This window comes from Apteryx mantelli, chromosome 5 (assembly GCF_036417845.1).
Source record: "Apteryx mantelli isolate bAptMan1 chromosome 5, bAptMan1.hap1, whole genome shotgun sequence".
Classification (NCBI taxonomy): Eukaryota; Metazoa; Chordata; class Aves; order Apterygiformes; family Apterygidae; genus Apteryx; species Apteryx mantelli.
Genome location: NC_089982.1, coordinates 75,687,673 through 75,705,016, shown reverse-complemented (window position 1 = coordinate 75,705,016; position 17,344 = coordinate 75,687,673). Strand labels below are relative to the sequence as shown.

Sequence of the window (17,344 nt, the reverse complement as noted above, 5' to 3'; positions counted from 1 at the left end):
TTGTTCCTCTCTGCTTTTTTTTATTGATGTATTTTAAGGGCTGCATTTCATTCCAAAGCCTCAACAAACCAAAATCCTGCTTACTGGCCAACTCTAGTCAGCAGGGCCAAACTGTGGGATAACTATTATGTAGAGACTAGCAGTACAGTAGTTTTGTTTGGTGTGGACAGACCCTGTAGCAAATCTCCAGAGCCTGGGGAGAATGCCAGGAAGTTTGACAGGACTGCTGAGTCAAGCGTACTCAATATTGTGGTATCTGTGTCTTGCTGTCTAAAATTGTCCATTGTTTCTATGGTGCTCAAGCCATACAGAAGGCAGCACAGATGTTTCTAAAGAGACACCGACCTAACAAAATGATTACTTTGGGAACACAGTATCTACAAATAAAGAAGGAAGGGTTAGCACTACATCTCAAACCATCTCAACAAGGGGACCGTAATCATTGCTGGGAACTTTGTTTCCCTTCCTATATATTTTTTGAGGATTAAGTTAATGAAAGAGGCCCTGGAGAAGGAACACCATCTATAAGAACATCTGTATTGGCCAAAAGCCTATTTTCACCCTATATTCTATCTCTAACAGGGACTATGAGTGGATGCTATGAGCAAGAATATAAGATACAGGGCATGCATACAGTGATCTTTCCTAGAATACTTTCTACCAGTCAGCTGGAGATTACTTATCAGCAACTGATAAAGCTGTCATGTAATGGATTTGGCTAGCCCCTTTTGAGATTTACTTTGTGAATTCTAACAAAAGGCTTGGGTTGATTTCTCATGTAAATATAGTAGCCATGGAGACATTTAATTCATTAATATTAGGAATTTACAACTGATAGACTTCCGAATACATCACTGAAATCAGCTTAGTTTTCTTACAGAATTTCCTTTGTTTAGAAAATCCATTGCAAAAGAATGTTGTAAAGCTCTTCCAGCAACTGTGTATCTTCAGTTGAGCAGCACTGCATTTTAAGACTTTTGAAAACATCAGACAACCAACTTCACCTATAGCTATACAGACCCTGAATAATGTGCATCTTATGCAGATAGGAATCTAAACATTACTGACTTCCTTTTCTGCTAAGTACTTGCTAAGTTTCTTGTAAAATCTTAAGAGTCTTATTTAAACACATCTTGAGAAAGTAATTTCAAGCAGTGATATCCAATCCATGTTCTGCAGGATTCAGGCAAGTTTTGCAAACTACCTCTCAGTCCATGGTTTTCAACATGTGTAAATGTTTTTGACTGAAATTTGAAAAAGGCTGCCAGTCACTCACTCAAAGAAAATACTTAATAAAGCTCCCTGTCTCCTGACTGCCCATATTTATTTCTCTATTTGTTGCTATCTGTGCAGCTTATCAAATACTGTAGCATTAACACTTACATTTGGATACCTTTCTTTCTTTCTAATTACATGTATGTTAAACATTTATATCAGTCTGAATTTTTCATTGGCTTTCCCATAGCTGTAATCCTATGATTATTTTTAGTCTCGTACTTTCCTCTCTATTTCACACATCTTATTCATTAATGAATTATGGATGGTTTGTGTTTCATATGAAAGGAGAGGGAATGCAAAGGAGAAAGGAAAACAATGGAAATATTTTAGTACAAATTATGATGTGATATAGAATAGATTATACAAACAAAACAGGCAAATGAATTTAATTCAGGATAATCCATGTTGTGCTGCAGTAGGGTGGCTTGTGCCTAGAGCCACAGATCCTTAACTGGAGCAGGAGAAAAGTTTCCAAATTTGTAACAGGCAGCTTTAAGCGCTGAATAAAAGTTCAGATTCTTTTTAAAATAAACTCTAATGGTCTGGGCATCATTTCCCCATGGAAGCTTTGACAGTCTCACATTTATTTCAAGATTAATTTAAAAAATTGAGAGACAATATTAAACCAAACTTGGAATGAATTAAATAATATCAATAAGCTCTAGCCCAAATAATTGAGGTGCAAATATATTCAAAGAATGTATTTCAATTTTTATTTAAATCATCACAAATATATAGGGCCAAGCCCTCTTTTGATGTCAATGAAAGGCTTTCCATTTTACATCACTGACTGCTCTTATACTGTATCATTCTGTACTGATACTTGCTGATGAAGATACAGCCTTCCTTCCCTCATATTTCTACAATCCTATGTATCCCTCATAAAATTGCTGATGAATTAACAATCTGCTTATGAGAGAGGAATTTCTTATGCTCAGACTAAACAGTTCGTATCTGGGAGAGAAGTTATGTTATTTGCCAGGAATGCATTGACATACGGGAGTGCTTTCAGATACAGTCTTCAGGTGTGGACAGAATGAAGATTAGCTTAATTTAGCCCTGCTTCTAAATTTCTACCTTTGATAATACAACTGATGTCAAATTGAAAACAACATAATCACAAAAAAAAATACAAAGGTAACTGTTCTTATGCCAAGGATGGTCTAAATGATTTACACAGGTAATCTGTTGTTTACACAAGTTTGAAGTTTTGTCCTTTATCTTTGTATTTATTCTAGCTCATACATAATCACCACATTTGTTATCTAGAAATTCAATCACAATCCCATTTCAACCAAATATTTGTTGAATAATTTAAACTTGCAGAAATTTTCCTGGTTTTATTTTCTGTACAAATTAATCTTTTTTTTCTTAATTTTGCAGTTATATAAAAATATGTGGGCCGAGATCCTTCAAGGAAGCAAAGCTCTGAACAGACCTTCATGGTGGGCAGAATTTTGTATTAATAAACCTGTTACAGGCAGGCTGAGGTCAAGATTGTAAATGAAACAATTTGTAAGAGGCCAGATGGTGCTGAGATGGATACCATATTTCAAACATCAGGAGGAAATGAGACCGTATGTCAAACACAGAAAATGAAAGAGATTTTCATATAGAGGTGCCAAATCTTAGAATAACTTTGAAATCAAGTCCAACTTGATCTCAAGGACTGTTGACATAATAATGACAAGAGCAAAAGCAACACATCTGCACACTATTCATATTTACTCAGTTAAATATAAAAAATGAAGATTCATTAAGATCATTGCTTTGCAAAGTGTCTATAAATAAAATGTTCCAATGGTGTCTTGACTTTACTGGCATATTATAGAGGTTAAATAATTAACAAGCATCTCCCACCAGTGATTATAAACATGCTGAACAAAAGTATTTTTTCAAGATTCTAGGAGAGTATTAACAAAATAAAAGAGAATTTTAAAAAAAAAAGAAAAAAGAAAAAAAGACATTAAGAGCACCAACAGGGATAAACCTGTATTAAGAAATGGAAATCATTTCAGACAGCCCCTTTAAAGTCCATGAAGCTATTCTGATTTACTTCATGTGCTTCACTGTTAAAATACTTGATTGTTCTTCCAATGTAAGAGAGAATTTGGGAGTTCAGGTAATCTGCCTTTGAATTGTATATATCTTTATAAATGAAATTAATTGAAAATGAGTCATTTTACAATTTTTTTAAAAAGTATAGTAATGCAAGCTTGATAGTCTTATATGTGTTTCCTGTTAGTTATAATGCTTTCAGGACTACAAAACTAGTAATAAGCCTGGGATAAGTCAACATACACAGAAACTGCACCTACTTTTTTAGATCAGAATATACTCAAATGAATTGTTAAAAATATTGTGTTATAAGAACATGTAACTGTCTGACAGGCAGTATTGAACATACTACAATTTTTCTCTGTCAGCTATATTAACTGGTAAATATTTTTCTTTTCAAAAGGAAGAGACACTAACATAAAGCTTTGAAAATTCAGAATATTTTATGTTTTAGATACACTGAAAAAGTAATTTTTCTTTTTTGTATCTGTGAACTGTTAAATCCTAAATCCTGCTTCCCTTGCTGTTGTGAGCAGGCTTACCAAATCAGAGAGATTGTTTTATAAGCTGACTATTATTTATGGCTTCATCTTGGGCTGTTAAAATAAACAGGAGTTCAACACTGAATTCCACTTTAGTAGAATCAGACCCTTGCCTTTGAGAAGTTTTAAAATTTCCTAAGTAGTTTCAATGTCAGTATATAAAAGTTTGTAAGTCTTTACACACCACCACCATGTGATCAGGTAGTTCTACTGAGGCTTCCACAGTTCTGTCTAAATCTGACAGAGCTCAGGAGACATTTCATTGCAGGAGACTGCATTGCAAGGCCATTATTAAAAAGATTTCTTAGAGTACCTCAAGGTACATTACCAAACAGACAATTTTTAAGTTTTAGTTTGGGTTTCTAACAGCAGTTCAAGGTTAATTAAAGTTGATCACCCTCAGCACACATCAGTAATAAATAAATAAATAAATAAAGTTGCTCACATTTCCACTGGAAAAATGGATAAAAATATCTTGTTAAGCTTTACCTGTACTTTTTTTTCTGAACTTCATTTTCTTTGTCCAGAAGATTGTTGCCAGTGTTTTTTCTGTCTATATTCTTTCTTCTTTTCTAATGAGGTATCATAATTCAAGATGTCCCAGTAGAAATCTTTGTCTAGCTATTGAACTATATGAAAGAGTCAAAAGTTTAGCCAGCCTTGCTGAAAAAAATCAGTATATACTAAGAATTTATTTTCTTTGAATTGCTTTGCCTCTTTTAAGGATGTCCAATAGATGGCATCATCCCATGGAAAAAGCTAGATCAATACAGCTATCATTAGATATTATAGAATCATAGAGCCATATGATTATCTTCATCTGTTTCTGTTTTCTCCATCTACAGAGAATCCAGCAAGTGTGGATTTGTAATTTGTATTTGCAATTTGTATTTTTGCAAACATGAAGAAAATAGGCAGAGCACATTATTTCCAATATACAGTGTGAACATCGTGATCTGTGTGTCAATAAAAGGGACAAATGGGGAAAACGATGCCTCACTACTCAAAATACAAAATCCAGAAGCATTGATCGGCTGCTCCACATTCTGTACCATCAACTGTCAGCAGCATTATTTCACCACATCTTACAAGCATGTGATTTCATTATCACCTCTGAGTTCTTCCTAAGTGATAGTCTTTTACTGTCTCTTTCCTCACAGCTGGGAGGAAGTAACAAAAAGTAACAAAGTTGTGTATAAATCTTGCATATAAACTATTCATCTATTTTTGAGGCCTTCTGTAGCCCAGAAGAAAAAAAAAGAGACTATATTTGGCAAGTAGCTTTAGCCACCTTCGTCCAAAAAAAAAAGAAACTGAGAAATCACAGTAGAACAAAACCAAAGAGCCAGCAAGCCCCAAAGATATCCACCAAACACATAACAGGAAAAACAGAATTGTATCACTTTTGTGGAGATACATGCCTAAACTGTTCCTGCTAATCTTATTTATTGCTATTAAACTTTGGAAGTTTGTCAACATCCAAAATCCCTGAGAGAAGCTGAGCCACTCCGTGCTGATAAGGACTGTATAAACTGACAGGAAACAGTGGTGGTGTCCTGAAAAGCTTGTAACTTAGACTGGAATGAACATTGGAGAGAGTGTATTGACAAGAATGTGATTGTGGGGAGGCAGAATAGGATAATCAGTAAAATGTCATGATTATAGATGCTAATATGAACTGCGCAAATCCTTTACACAGCTTACATTAAGCACATAACTTTATGAGAGCCTTGGATACCTACACAGTTAACGAAAAGCATTAGACACCTGAGCATTTTACTACAGTCCAGATGACAAAGTGCCAAAGCTGAAATAAGTAAGTGAACTGGGTCCACAACAAGGCTATGGGGAGCTACTATTTGTAACATCACACATCTCTGTACCTCCAACAGGGACATGGTGGTTGTTCATCAAGGCTGTTTGCAAGCTCAGTGCCAGGTGTTCAACAGCTGTTGCACTTTATATGTTTCCAGCAAAGACAGACTCATTCTGTGGGCCAGATCCACTCTGCACTGGATAACTATCAAAGCCTTAATATTTTCTGTATATATATTTGAATAATCATTCTTTCCCTTTAATCAGTTATGACTATGAATTTCTGGCCTGTATATTATACCAAATCTGTAAAATCAAGTGAGCAAAATACTTCTTTTTCCCGAAGTCAACACTTAGCCAAAGGTTCTAGAGGTCTCTTGTACCCAGCTTTTAAGAGTAGCTGAAATTTAAGTGTGAACTTGCAGAGTTTAGTGGCAGCATGGAGGGAGCAAGATGTAATGAAATTTGGCATCCAGTCCTCTACTAAATCATAGGGTAATAATTCAACAACTACCATGAGATGTCATTACTGTTTGCAGTCTGTTCCTCTTACAGGACATTAAATAGAAGACACCTCTGGCAGAATAGAAAAGTCACTTCCCACCCAAATGCCAAATAATGTTGGATGTGTCATTTTAACTTGGCTGGGGAGTTGGGTCAAAGGCTGTCAAATAGATTCAGTCCAAAACCATTTGGCCATGGGAATCCATCCTTTCAGTTGCCATGCAAAGGAAGCCAAATCTATCACTGGAAAGTTGAATGTGTGTAGGCCTGGAAGAGCCTTGACATAGCTTTCCCAGTAACCCCAGTGCCTTGTCTCCTGGACAGTGCTATTTTTCTTCTTTGTGACTTGTCAAACTACCTGCCTACCTGCTAAAGGTATTTCAGACTGGTTTCCTCTGTGATGTGATATTTCTGCTGCTGTGACTCAGTTAAATCCGCAAAGCTCTTTTATATCAAGAGAACCCAAATTGTTCATATGCGCTAGGATACCAAATACACAGAACTCCCTTGGCAGTATGGAAGATACATACATGAGTCATTCACAGGCCTTTTGTAGGAGCTATGGTGTAAGGAGAAATGATTAGGGAATCAAATGGAGGTCCTACCATCTTTAGCAACAGCTGCAGTTCTGTGGATATGGGCTTCCCGGAGGTGCTGTTTTTCTGCAGATAGACTCACGCTCCTGTCATATTGCTGTAACTCCAAGAGCCTTAGTAATGTTCTGTTATTTCCAGTTCTCATTAGCCTGAGATCAGAATAGGGCTCCGGATCATTTTAGCTTGGTTCACTGGCCCAAGGAGCACCATAAGCAAAGGGGAGCTCACTGCATGAGACATCCATGTGATAGTATAATCTGAGACAGACAGATCCAGTCAAGGCAAGGTCAGCTGTGATCTCAGCAGGCCACCCAGAACAATGTTAGCAGGAACAGAAGCATAAAATGTCTCTCCTCCTCAAACAAGTAAAAGCACAGGTTTATTAAAATGCAAGCAGAGCATTTCACATCATTTCCTTTCAGAGGCAGAAAGAGTGATAAATGTAATTTTTGCTGAGAGCAACAATTCTGCTGGCTACCTTGCCTTTTTGTTTTCCAAAATTTTACAGTCTGTTTGCATTTGTTGAGCCTTCTGACAGCATGACTCTCTCTTGAACAAAGTGCAGCTTCCATCGGGATATTCTTCACTGCGTTTGTCAAAGGATAGACCAGCAAGGGCGTGGCTAGAACAATTTCCTGTGGACTTCCTGAAGCAAAATTACACGTTTTTACACTCTTTCCAAAATTATGACCATAAAAATAATCCTCAGATTAAAACAGCATCTCTCTTCTTTATGTCTAGAAATTTTTTTGGCATGGGAACTATGGTAAACATTAGTATCAAGCATTTGTTGAGATTTGCAGAAGACTCCAAAGGTGCAGTCTCAGTGGATGACACCCCCCACTCTCATCTATCCCTCTCTAGAATGCCCTCCCCAACTCATTTCTCCTACTCATCAACTTTCTGTATTCATAGCTTTGCTAAAAACTCATTTTTGCCAAATCATGAAACATCCATTGTTGTCTCCCCTTTTATGAGAAGGACAGCTGTAAACATAAGTTCTTTGATGGAGAAAATACCTCAGTTTGTAATGACAATTCTGTTTAGAAGGGCAAGGACTTGCAGTATTTTTACCACGTAGAGATAACCAGAAGTTCTAAAAAAGCCTGTATAAGGATCACAGACATGGAGCTCTAGTTTAATCATACCTGTGACTGTTACAGACACATGCCTAGTGCTTTCAGCCATTGATCCATGGACAAGGGAGACTTCTAAGCAAGCCTTTTGCCAGTATGCTTATATACCATACACTTGGCCTACCACCTCCAGGAGATATTTTGGGGTAGGTTGCATTTAAGAATGGAAAATGATTGCTTGAGCATGAAACCTTTTTTTACGATGTAATACATCATTTGTGTAAAATGTAAGAATCAAAACAGAAATCTATAGACACACATCATTCTCTGTAACAAAAACATGAGCTGTGATGACAAAATTGTTAATATTGAGGCAAAAAAGGCAAAAAGTATTCAACAAGTTGTTCTGCTCTGTATTTACATGCTTTCACCACACAGAGATGATGAACAACTTTCCAATCCATTAGTAAACAAGGAGGATGTTAAGCAATTGCGCTGTGGTAAACACTATAAATTCAGCAGACCCATAACTTACAACAGAAGACTATAAAGAGTTGACTAAGGAGATCTTTGGCCTCCTGATGCTCGTTTCTGTTATATTTAAGAGTAAGTTCTGACAGACTAAGGCTTGCTAAATATTGTACCAATATTTTAAAAGGGCAAAGACTCAATCACAAGTAAAATAATGGAAAAGTTGAACTAGGATTGAACTAATAAAATAATTAGCTTATAGCAATATAATTAATATCAAAAGGTTTAAAGAACTTTGTCAGACAAGCCTGATTTCATTCTTGGAGGAGTTTACAGGTATACTCAAACTGTGATGTTTGAACATAAATGGCACCCGGTGTATATATATATATACCTCTAAGACACTCGAATTAATGTCACATGACACAGTGATTAAAAAATTAACATTCTACATATCAGTAAAACACACATAAACTAGGTTAAGAACTTGCTAACTGACAAGATCTCAGACAGTCATCAGTGAAGAAATCATTGAGTGTACTTTACTGATGGTATTAAGGATAATCCTAGACCTGCCACTGCTTATTATTTTCATCAGTGAGCTGGAACTACAAAGCCACTCATATTAAAATGTGCAGATGGCACAACAGAACTGGTGGAATAGTAAATAAAGGTGAAAACAGGCTTTACATACATCATAGTATGAAATGGTTAGGAAATTTAAACCAGTCTTTTCTGCCAAATCTAATATTCAACAGCTCCTCCAAAAATATAGAGACAAAGAGATTTTGTGGCTTGAAAGATCTGGCATTTGAGGTCAGACAGAGCTGAGCAGAGGTGAATCCCTTCCTCTTCCCTTCAGCTGATTGCTCTCAACAACCTATCTGTATCGGTGCATTTGGGAGGGGAGGGTGTGTTTTATAATTCTTTTAAAGGTTGCAGGAGTGTCACAGGAAGAGTAAGATGTGAGATCCTCACATTTACATGCTCAGAAAATTGTTTCTTGTTCAGCTCTAGTTTCAAAACAGCCACATCCAAAGTTAGACCCATAAAAATGCAGGCCTGCCTACAGAATGGATGCTACTATGGAAAATAGAGCTTTCTAAAAGAAATCTAAGGCAGTCAGGGTGAAGTGGGCAACTTGGTGTGAGTTCTCAGTATGGTGCAGTAACAAAAGAGCTTCACATAACCCTTGTAAAACATGTTTAAGGTAAGAGAGTAGTGTGCAAGAAGATAATTTTGTATTTGCCTGTGCTGGCAGAGACCAGATTCCAGACTACTCTTTCCTTAGTGCAAAGATCAGTAAAGGGTGCAAAAAAGAGCAACAATATTGACTTCAAAGCAGCAGAAAAGTGTGGTATAGCAAGAAACTGGAAGAATTTAATCTGTTTAGCATGTCAAAGAGAAGATTAAAAGGTGATGTGATTATAATATTATCTGCCTCTCCAAAAGTGGAACAAAATGTTGAATGTCAAAACAAATCTAATTTGTGTCCAATCACTAGGGAGAGATTTAAGGAAATGGTTTACTTTGAAGGCAAGTGTGTGCATATGCACACAGTATTTGGGATAGCCAAACAATGGTCTATGGTTTTGTTACATCCTGTACCAAGATTTTTTTAAATCTTCTTTTCAGAACAGCTGGTGCCATTTGAACTGTCCTCCCAAAATGTACTTCTCTGAGTGTCTTTAAATAATGATTTTTTTAAGCCCACACAAACACTTGGCTTTTTCAATCTATTTTATCAATGGTGAGAGTTTTAAGAGTTCGGAATTGAGCACTGGCTATATTTCACTTGTGTGATGGAGGAGCCAGGAAAAACATTTCTCCTGGGGAGTATTCCCAGTTGTAAACTTATTTTTGACACATATAGGGTGGAATTTGGGTTCTTGTTTTGATCTCTTTACAAATTCTTATTAAAAGCATGTCATCCAGCTTCACAGAAACTGCATTCTGCTTCAGTCCAAAGCAGTGCATAAATCCCACAGCCAGAAGCACTAGGCAGGGAGAGCACAATTTTCACAAAGTACTTCTACTTTGTGAAAACTAGCTTCCCCACCTGAGTAAGGTACCACCATCTGATTTTCCATAAGGTCAGAAAAGGAAGGAAACACGCAAGTGTGCAAGAGACACTCTGAGCCCAGCTCTTCATTCAACGCAAAACATCGGTGCAGTTGAGCTACACAATGCGGCAGATGAAAACTATGTATTTTTTCACAGCAGTCAATTGCACTGAGCACTGTTGGTCCATGGTATAACCCTGGCAGAGATGCAGTCAGAGCCACTCCTCAGCCTCACTCATGGGCTCTGTTCTGGGGTGTCCCAGCGACAGCCACCAGATGATATTTTGGAGTTGGTGCAGTACCATCTTTCCATACTTTACTTGAGCAGGAGAAATCCACTCTTAGCCTTAGATTGTCATAATTATTGTGTGAGTATGTGTTCAGGGAATTTCCCTGTATGTTTTTGGCTTGCTGTTTGTTTTGGGTTTCATTTGTTTGTTTGCTTGCTTGTCTTTTTACAAAGAAAATTTTAGCTGTCTATCTACCAAGTTGTCTGTACTAACAAGCACAGATATAGGTACAGCGTTATTTAGCCATGTCATGGTTCCTCATCCTCAGACTGTGTCCATTTTTCTGGTTTCTCCTCATTATACTCAAACTGTTAGGCCATTTCTGCAGTAAAAGTCGGCTGGTTTGCAATTGTATTTCTGTTGTCCCACTGTTCCTTGTGGGAGGATTCCATATGTAACCAGAGAATGATTTTCCTGTGTGTTGAGAAATAGTCTTGGCACTAAACTGTTTGAGTCATCTTTCTGTTTTCTTGACTTCTCCCATAATGATATTATCCAAAACTTGATTCACCAGCTAATCTCACAAGACAAAATTTTAAACAATTAAAGAAAAAAAGTCTTCTTTTCTCTGCTTTTTCATTTTAACCTGGGAAAGCTCAGAGCTGAATAAGGGTCATGCGGTATTTTGCTTCAGTTGAGGTTAGAGACCAAAAACTTATACAGAAAGGTACCTTCCTTAGATGTTTGATTTATATTATCAATTATTGTGTTTTTTAAATGGGGAGGGAGTTTTATTTGTTGTTTTTCTTTGTACACTGCAGTAGCATCATCATTACTAATAAGGTGTGTCTTTCCACTTCTCAGAACCACCGTGTCACCTCTGACTGAACAAAATGTTTCCTCATATGTATTCAAATTCCCAAGCAGGTATGCAATAATAGCTCAAGAAAACTATTTCAATGTCCTGTAGAGACTCATTCGTTGATGTTCTGATGTCATAAGACTTGAGATGACTCAAGATGTCTGCTCGTCAAATCTTGTTCTTCAAGACAAGATAAACTATATGTATGTTAGTCCTTAAATCAGGCATTTTTTTGAATCACAGATTCAATGTCAAATTGTAATTAACATGCTGGAACAGGCAAACATGGCTGTTACTCTAGACATCTAGTGTTTTTTCATCTTGTGCTTTTATAGAATTCTTGGTGAAGAGCAAGGAGGATTACTATAATGCTTAGGAGTAGAAATCATGGACCAGGATCCCACTGCCCTAAGTGCTTGTATGCATTTGTAAGTCCTCACAAGTATGTAGTCACTTCTCTCCAAAACCGTGCAATTTAAATAGAAGAAAAGAAATAACACATCATGAAGAAATTAATCCATGGATGGGGTGAGCACTGGATAGCACTATGTGCAGCAATTGCAATGTTCCAATGAACACTGGAACATTGTTGATCTGTTTTGGTGAACTTTTTAATAAACATAGAGTCAGTGGAGTTTAAAGGAGAGATGTGTAAGAAGATAATGGGACAGTGAAAGAATATAATGGGACAGTCCTCTGGAAATTTTCTGTGAGCTTCCCCGTTTGGAAAGGAAGCTTATGAGAAAATAGGTTGCCAGAGCTTGGTATCATGGAATAAGCAGAAGTTGGAGTAAACATCTTGTCAGTGAATAAGAGATTTCAGAACTGGTTTAGGTTATGATGGGCCTTGAGAGTGAAGATCAAGAGCTTACACTTAGAATGGCATATAAAGACACTGGAAAGACACAGAGAGCCAGGGACAATGCCAACGCCCTGTGATAAGACAATGTGCAAATAATCTTTTGTATTCTGCATGGAAAGGGTAAGGACAGAGCTGCATTTGCCAAGGCCAGAGAAATGGAGATAATGGATACATTGAAGACTGAGTGAGTTTCACTGTATGAGAAAGAGGAAAGTCAACACTTTGCAGAAAACTTCAAAATTTAGTGATAGCTTGGGCATAGGACTAAATCACAGACTGAGTAACAGTAAGTTTTCATCCACAGCAAAGGTCTCTCTTTAAAACACTACTTTCAGTAATTACATCTATGGCATTTTTTCAGTATTTTTTGCTTTCATATGTATCTAGGCAACACCTGGAATAATATTATTCTCTAAAAACATCTAAAAACTCAGTGTTTCATTTCAACATATTGCAACACTTTAATTTTAAGGATACAGATTTCACACACACACACACACGTACACACACACAATTATTTACACTCAGTCCATGCATGTGTGTCCAGATGCAAAAGTAAACAATTTTGATGTACTTGTCCTATAATGTAAAAATGGCTTAGTTGAGTAGATTTCTATTTGGCCACTATTTCTTTTTTGTCAAAATGCAGCCAGAAATAAATGTTTAAAGTTAAGACATCATAAACTTTTGCATCAGATATTTTTTAACAAGAAGTTAAAACATTATCACAGCAATCAGCTCTTTATTAAAGCATTGTGAAAGGCAAAGTGATAATTAGAAACTATTTACAATATGGTATATGACTTAGAATTGTAATGAAGGTAGATAAGATCATTATCTCAAGAGTTACTTTGTAAAAAACTGGGAGAGGGAATTTTTCTATTACATAGTTTACTGAAGCATATTGCTACCATTCAAAAATAGCAGCAGAACTGCAAACATATTTTATATTTTAAGTTTGTGAGAAAATTTTGGATAATCTGATTTGTCTAAAGAAGTTACAGTATACTTTTGAGTAATAAATTCATGTAGGGGAATTACTGTTACTTTAACAAATGCATCCTACAAAATATATTGTAGTTTTAATTACCTCAAGATGTTTAGAGCTCAGAAACAAGCTATTTCATTTTAATTAAAAATCAGAGCTAATCTAATAGCAGTGGTATGCCTGAATAGCCCAGCGAAATCATTTGTTGTTCTTCTGTTGCTATGAGAATATTCAGAACTATATAATGTCTGTGGATTAACATATACTTATGTAAATTCTGAATACTTTTAAAAGCTTGGTTTCTTGCAAACTGCATTTCAATGCATGCACCCTCTCTAATTACTTAAGCGCATTACAGTGTGTTTTAAATGATTGCATTGCACTATTTGCACACTGCGAAGGTGAATTGTGTCTCCAGCCCTTCCTCACTATGCAGTATGGGAATTTCACTGCACAGCGCACTCACTCAAACTCCGCCATGTCTCATGTAGGGTGCAGTGACTGTGTGCAGCAAAGCAAGCAAGGCAACATTTCAGCCTCAAAAAAACTGCTGAATATTCTATAGTCAGGCCCCTGAGCCAACGATTTTCAGCTTGTGAAGGGTGCAGGGACTCTGATTTGAAATGAGCAGCCACCGGGCGTGCAGAAAGCTTCCTCAGCTGCACCACAGGTGCACCCAGGCCTAACCCATAAGCACTAGGTGAAGCAGGGAGTGGAGCCATGGGTGGTGGACAATCGGTTACGATGGTATCTATCCCATCTGGGAGGAGGAGACAAGACCCAGAACAACAGCTCCATCAAAGCATTACTTTGTTATCCTCCAGCTGAACCATAACATATTGATGGCTCACATTCATGCTTCATCTCCTGTCTGATACAGCTGGTCTAACAGTTTTGGAAAGGTCTTGTTTCTTTGTCCTCAAATTTTATAAAATGAGTGTTGGGGAGTAACACTCATTAAATCTGGCTAAAATCACTTGTACATGTTAAATCTGAGCACAGATTCTGGAAGAGTCAAAACAGGGGTACTAAGAATACATTCTGTGGTTTTCCTCTTAGCAGCCACTTTAAAGCATAAGGCACAACCTGAAACCAGATTCTTTTGCAATGTGGTTTGACTGCACCTGCCCATCCCCAGTGGTCCAGCCAATAACAGCATCTGTGGAGGCACAGACCGAAACATCTGTACATCACCCTATAAACACAGTTTACCAAATGTTACCAAATTACTGAAGCAGCCTATGATTCAGGAGAAGGCCTTCTGATGAAAGGAGAAGAGGGTATGCTAAAAATTTGCCTAACTTTTTTAATATGTCTTACAGTGTAACCAGAAACAGATTTATAATCACACTAAATTGTTTACATAGCTATGTAATAGCTGACACAGCTGTTTTCTCCTCCCACATTGTCAAATTTTATTTTATTTTTGCCTATTTTGATATTTTTGGTATTCAGATGCAATATATTATACCATATTTCTTTATTGGCTTCCCTGATTTCCCTCATGATATAAAGATACTGTAAAATGATTAATGTCCCAAATATGGATAAATTGGAGTGTGTACCACTATTAAAACATCCTCTTCAGTTGTGAAAGAAACAAGGTTTTACAGACAGAATACATCCCTTTTGGGGGGTTCTGCTAAGCACAAGAGAAAATCTCTGGGCATTCAAAATCTAGCCACTGCTGTTTAGAGCTGCCACTTTGCAACACCAAGTAATGCCCTCAAAGGACATTACACCAGTGGCTTAGTATGATGAAGTGGAATTCTGCCTTGCCTATCACCTCTCCTAAAAATGTTCCTATCTCCAGGAAACAACATCACAGAAATCACTCTCCATCTGTTGCCAGATGGCATCTTAGTCCCAGCAGAGAAGCCAGAAGACAGCCACTGACACTGAAAAGCAGGATTTCTGATTTGTATGCAATTTTGGTCCAGTTTGGACTATTACTATGTTTTTTTAAATTTCTCACAAACCACAGTTCCTGAGAAAATCAGTTTCAGAAAGACTGTTAGGTGGTCTTCTGGAAGCAATGTTCCAGAATCCTCCTACTCCTTTGAAATTGGCCTACTGTTGTGTCACAAGATCTCAAAAGCTTTAGCTCTTGGTAAAATGTGGGCATGAGAGAAAATTGTTCAGCTTCATCATCTTCATACCTTCATCTTTTCATGAGCTTACCTTTCTATCCCAAAGCAGTGTAACTGACAGGGTCACATACTTTGGTGGTGGTGGTGGTGGTGGAGCACCCTGAAGGGCCACCCACTCATGCTCTGTTCCTTCTCTCCATCAGTTTTCTTCTGCCATAAACTTAGTCCATCCTGCCATCCCCTCCAACACTAAATTCCCAACACGAGGCACCTATATAACAAGTCCTGTAATGAGGTGACCCTGTGAGAATCTTATGCCTCAGACCAGGTGACAGATCCACATCTATGTGCCTGTCTGGTCATATGAGGTCAAGACATATTAGCTCATGTGATGGTGGAAGGAGCGTGGTACTAGGCTATAAGTGCTGTCAACAGGCTTCTCTGGGTGCACACCAAGCTTGTAACACATGCTCAGGTCCTGCTTTAGGATACAAAACTAGATACAGGTAGTCTGCAGACATGATCTAGCACATTGGGAACGTGGCGGTCCTACAGTGGTAGAAAGTCTGTGGTGCTGCACTGAGGATGTCTGAGATGCACTCACTGCGATGCATGTCTCTGCGTAGTGTGTCACCCTGGTTTCCCATACCCAAATTTGCATTCTCTCTCTGGAGTCCTCGCACCTGGCCTATGTGCGAAGCACGAGCAAAATTTCAGTGACCATCAGGGTAACAGAGCTCTTCCGATGTTCAAACACCTGTATGGAGCAGGGAGCCTGTAGCTCCCTAGCCACCAGCCCAGAGACAAGAGCATATGACAGTGAATATAAATCACTCAAAGTCTTGCCACACTCTACTTCCCAGCAAAACAGGTCCACACTTCAACCTGACGTGAATCTCTCAACTTCTCCCTCTCTGCTGCCAAGCCCATCTCCATATACCCACAGCTCCCCTCTCTTTCCATAGCACTCTGCCCATTTTCCCCATTCTTTTCTACCCCACTGCATCCTAATTCTCCTCCCTACAGACATTCACGTATGAAATTCACTCTAATCTTGCAGGGATTATCTGAGTGCCGCTATATTTTTGATGCAGTCAAAGTCCTATACTGAAAATCCTCCTCTGACTGATAAGACTTTATAGCCACAGGCTACTTTTCTTGGTTTCCTGACTTTGGGGTTTTGCCAGTGGCACAATTCACACTGATGCAGGCTTGGCATTGGTTGGACTCCAGGCCCACTAATGTCCCCTTGAATCAGTGAATAGTAGGTGACCCAAACCCTTCCCAGCTGCACTGCTCACACCTCTGTAATTTCCCTGGCACATCAGCATTAAGCTGTCTGTAGCTTAACTTCTTGCCAGGGACTGTGTTTGATACGGTTTCCACAAAGAGGCAGAGCTAACAGTAGCATCGTCCTGTACGTGTAGGTAAGTAATAAAAGGCAATCTATGAAGAAGCTATTGACATTTTTCTTTCTCCTTCCACTAAGTGTGAGTAGTTAGCCATGGAAGGGCCTGCTAAGGGTCCCTCTGCAAGCACTGAGCAACCCTTAGCTTATTACAGATCTTCCTCCCTACAGGAGCTCTACAGGTACCTTGGGCTGAAATTGTATCCTGACATTTAAAAATCTGAGCACCCACATGTAACTAAGACATCCATACTGAGTGGCAATGGAAGCATAACCGTCATGAGAGGGTTTTCTCAACATCTTAAAGTAGCTGCTGACTTGGACTAAGAGTATATAAATTGATAGTTTCTATGGCAAGATTTTTTTTATCCAAGATAAAGGTCAAGCACATCTGGAAGACATAATAGCTGTGTCCTATAGAGACTACATCAACTATCTTGCTGTCAAAATCTACTATAAACAGGCACAAAGGGCCAATCTGCTGATTTTCCCAGCTGTCAC

General features: G+C 38.0%; 1 protein-coding gene across 9 annotated transcripts in view; it reads left to right on the top strand.

Moving 5' to 3' along the window:
* The window catches only part of ACOX3 (acyl-CoA oxidase 3, pristanoyl), a 53,325-nt gene extending 40,625 nt beyond the window's left edge, over positions 1–12,700 (top strand). For 8 of the 9 annotated variants that reach the window (XM_067298267.1, XM_067298274.1, XM_067298273.1 and 5 more), the window contains one exon: positions 2,662–3,084. In XM_067298267.1, coding sequence (XP_067154368.1) covers positions 2,662–2,781 — 120 coding nt within the window. In that variant the 3' untranslated portion in view covers positions 2,782–3,084. Of the gene's footprint in view, positions 1–2,661; positions 3,085–11,497 lie in introns of those variants that run through there. The other variant, XM_067298271.1, reaches the window with a different exon arrangement.
* Positions 12,701–17,344: the final 4,644 nt, after the last annotated feature.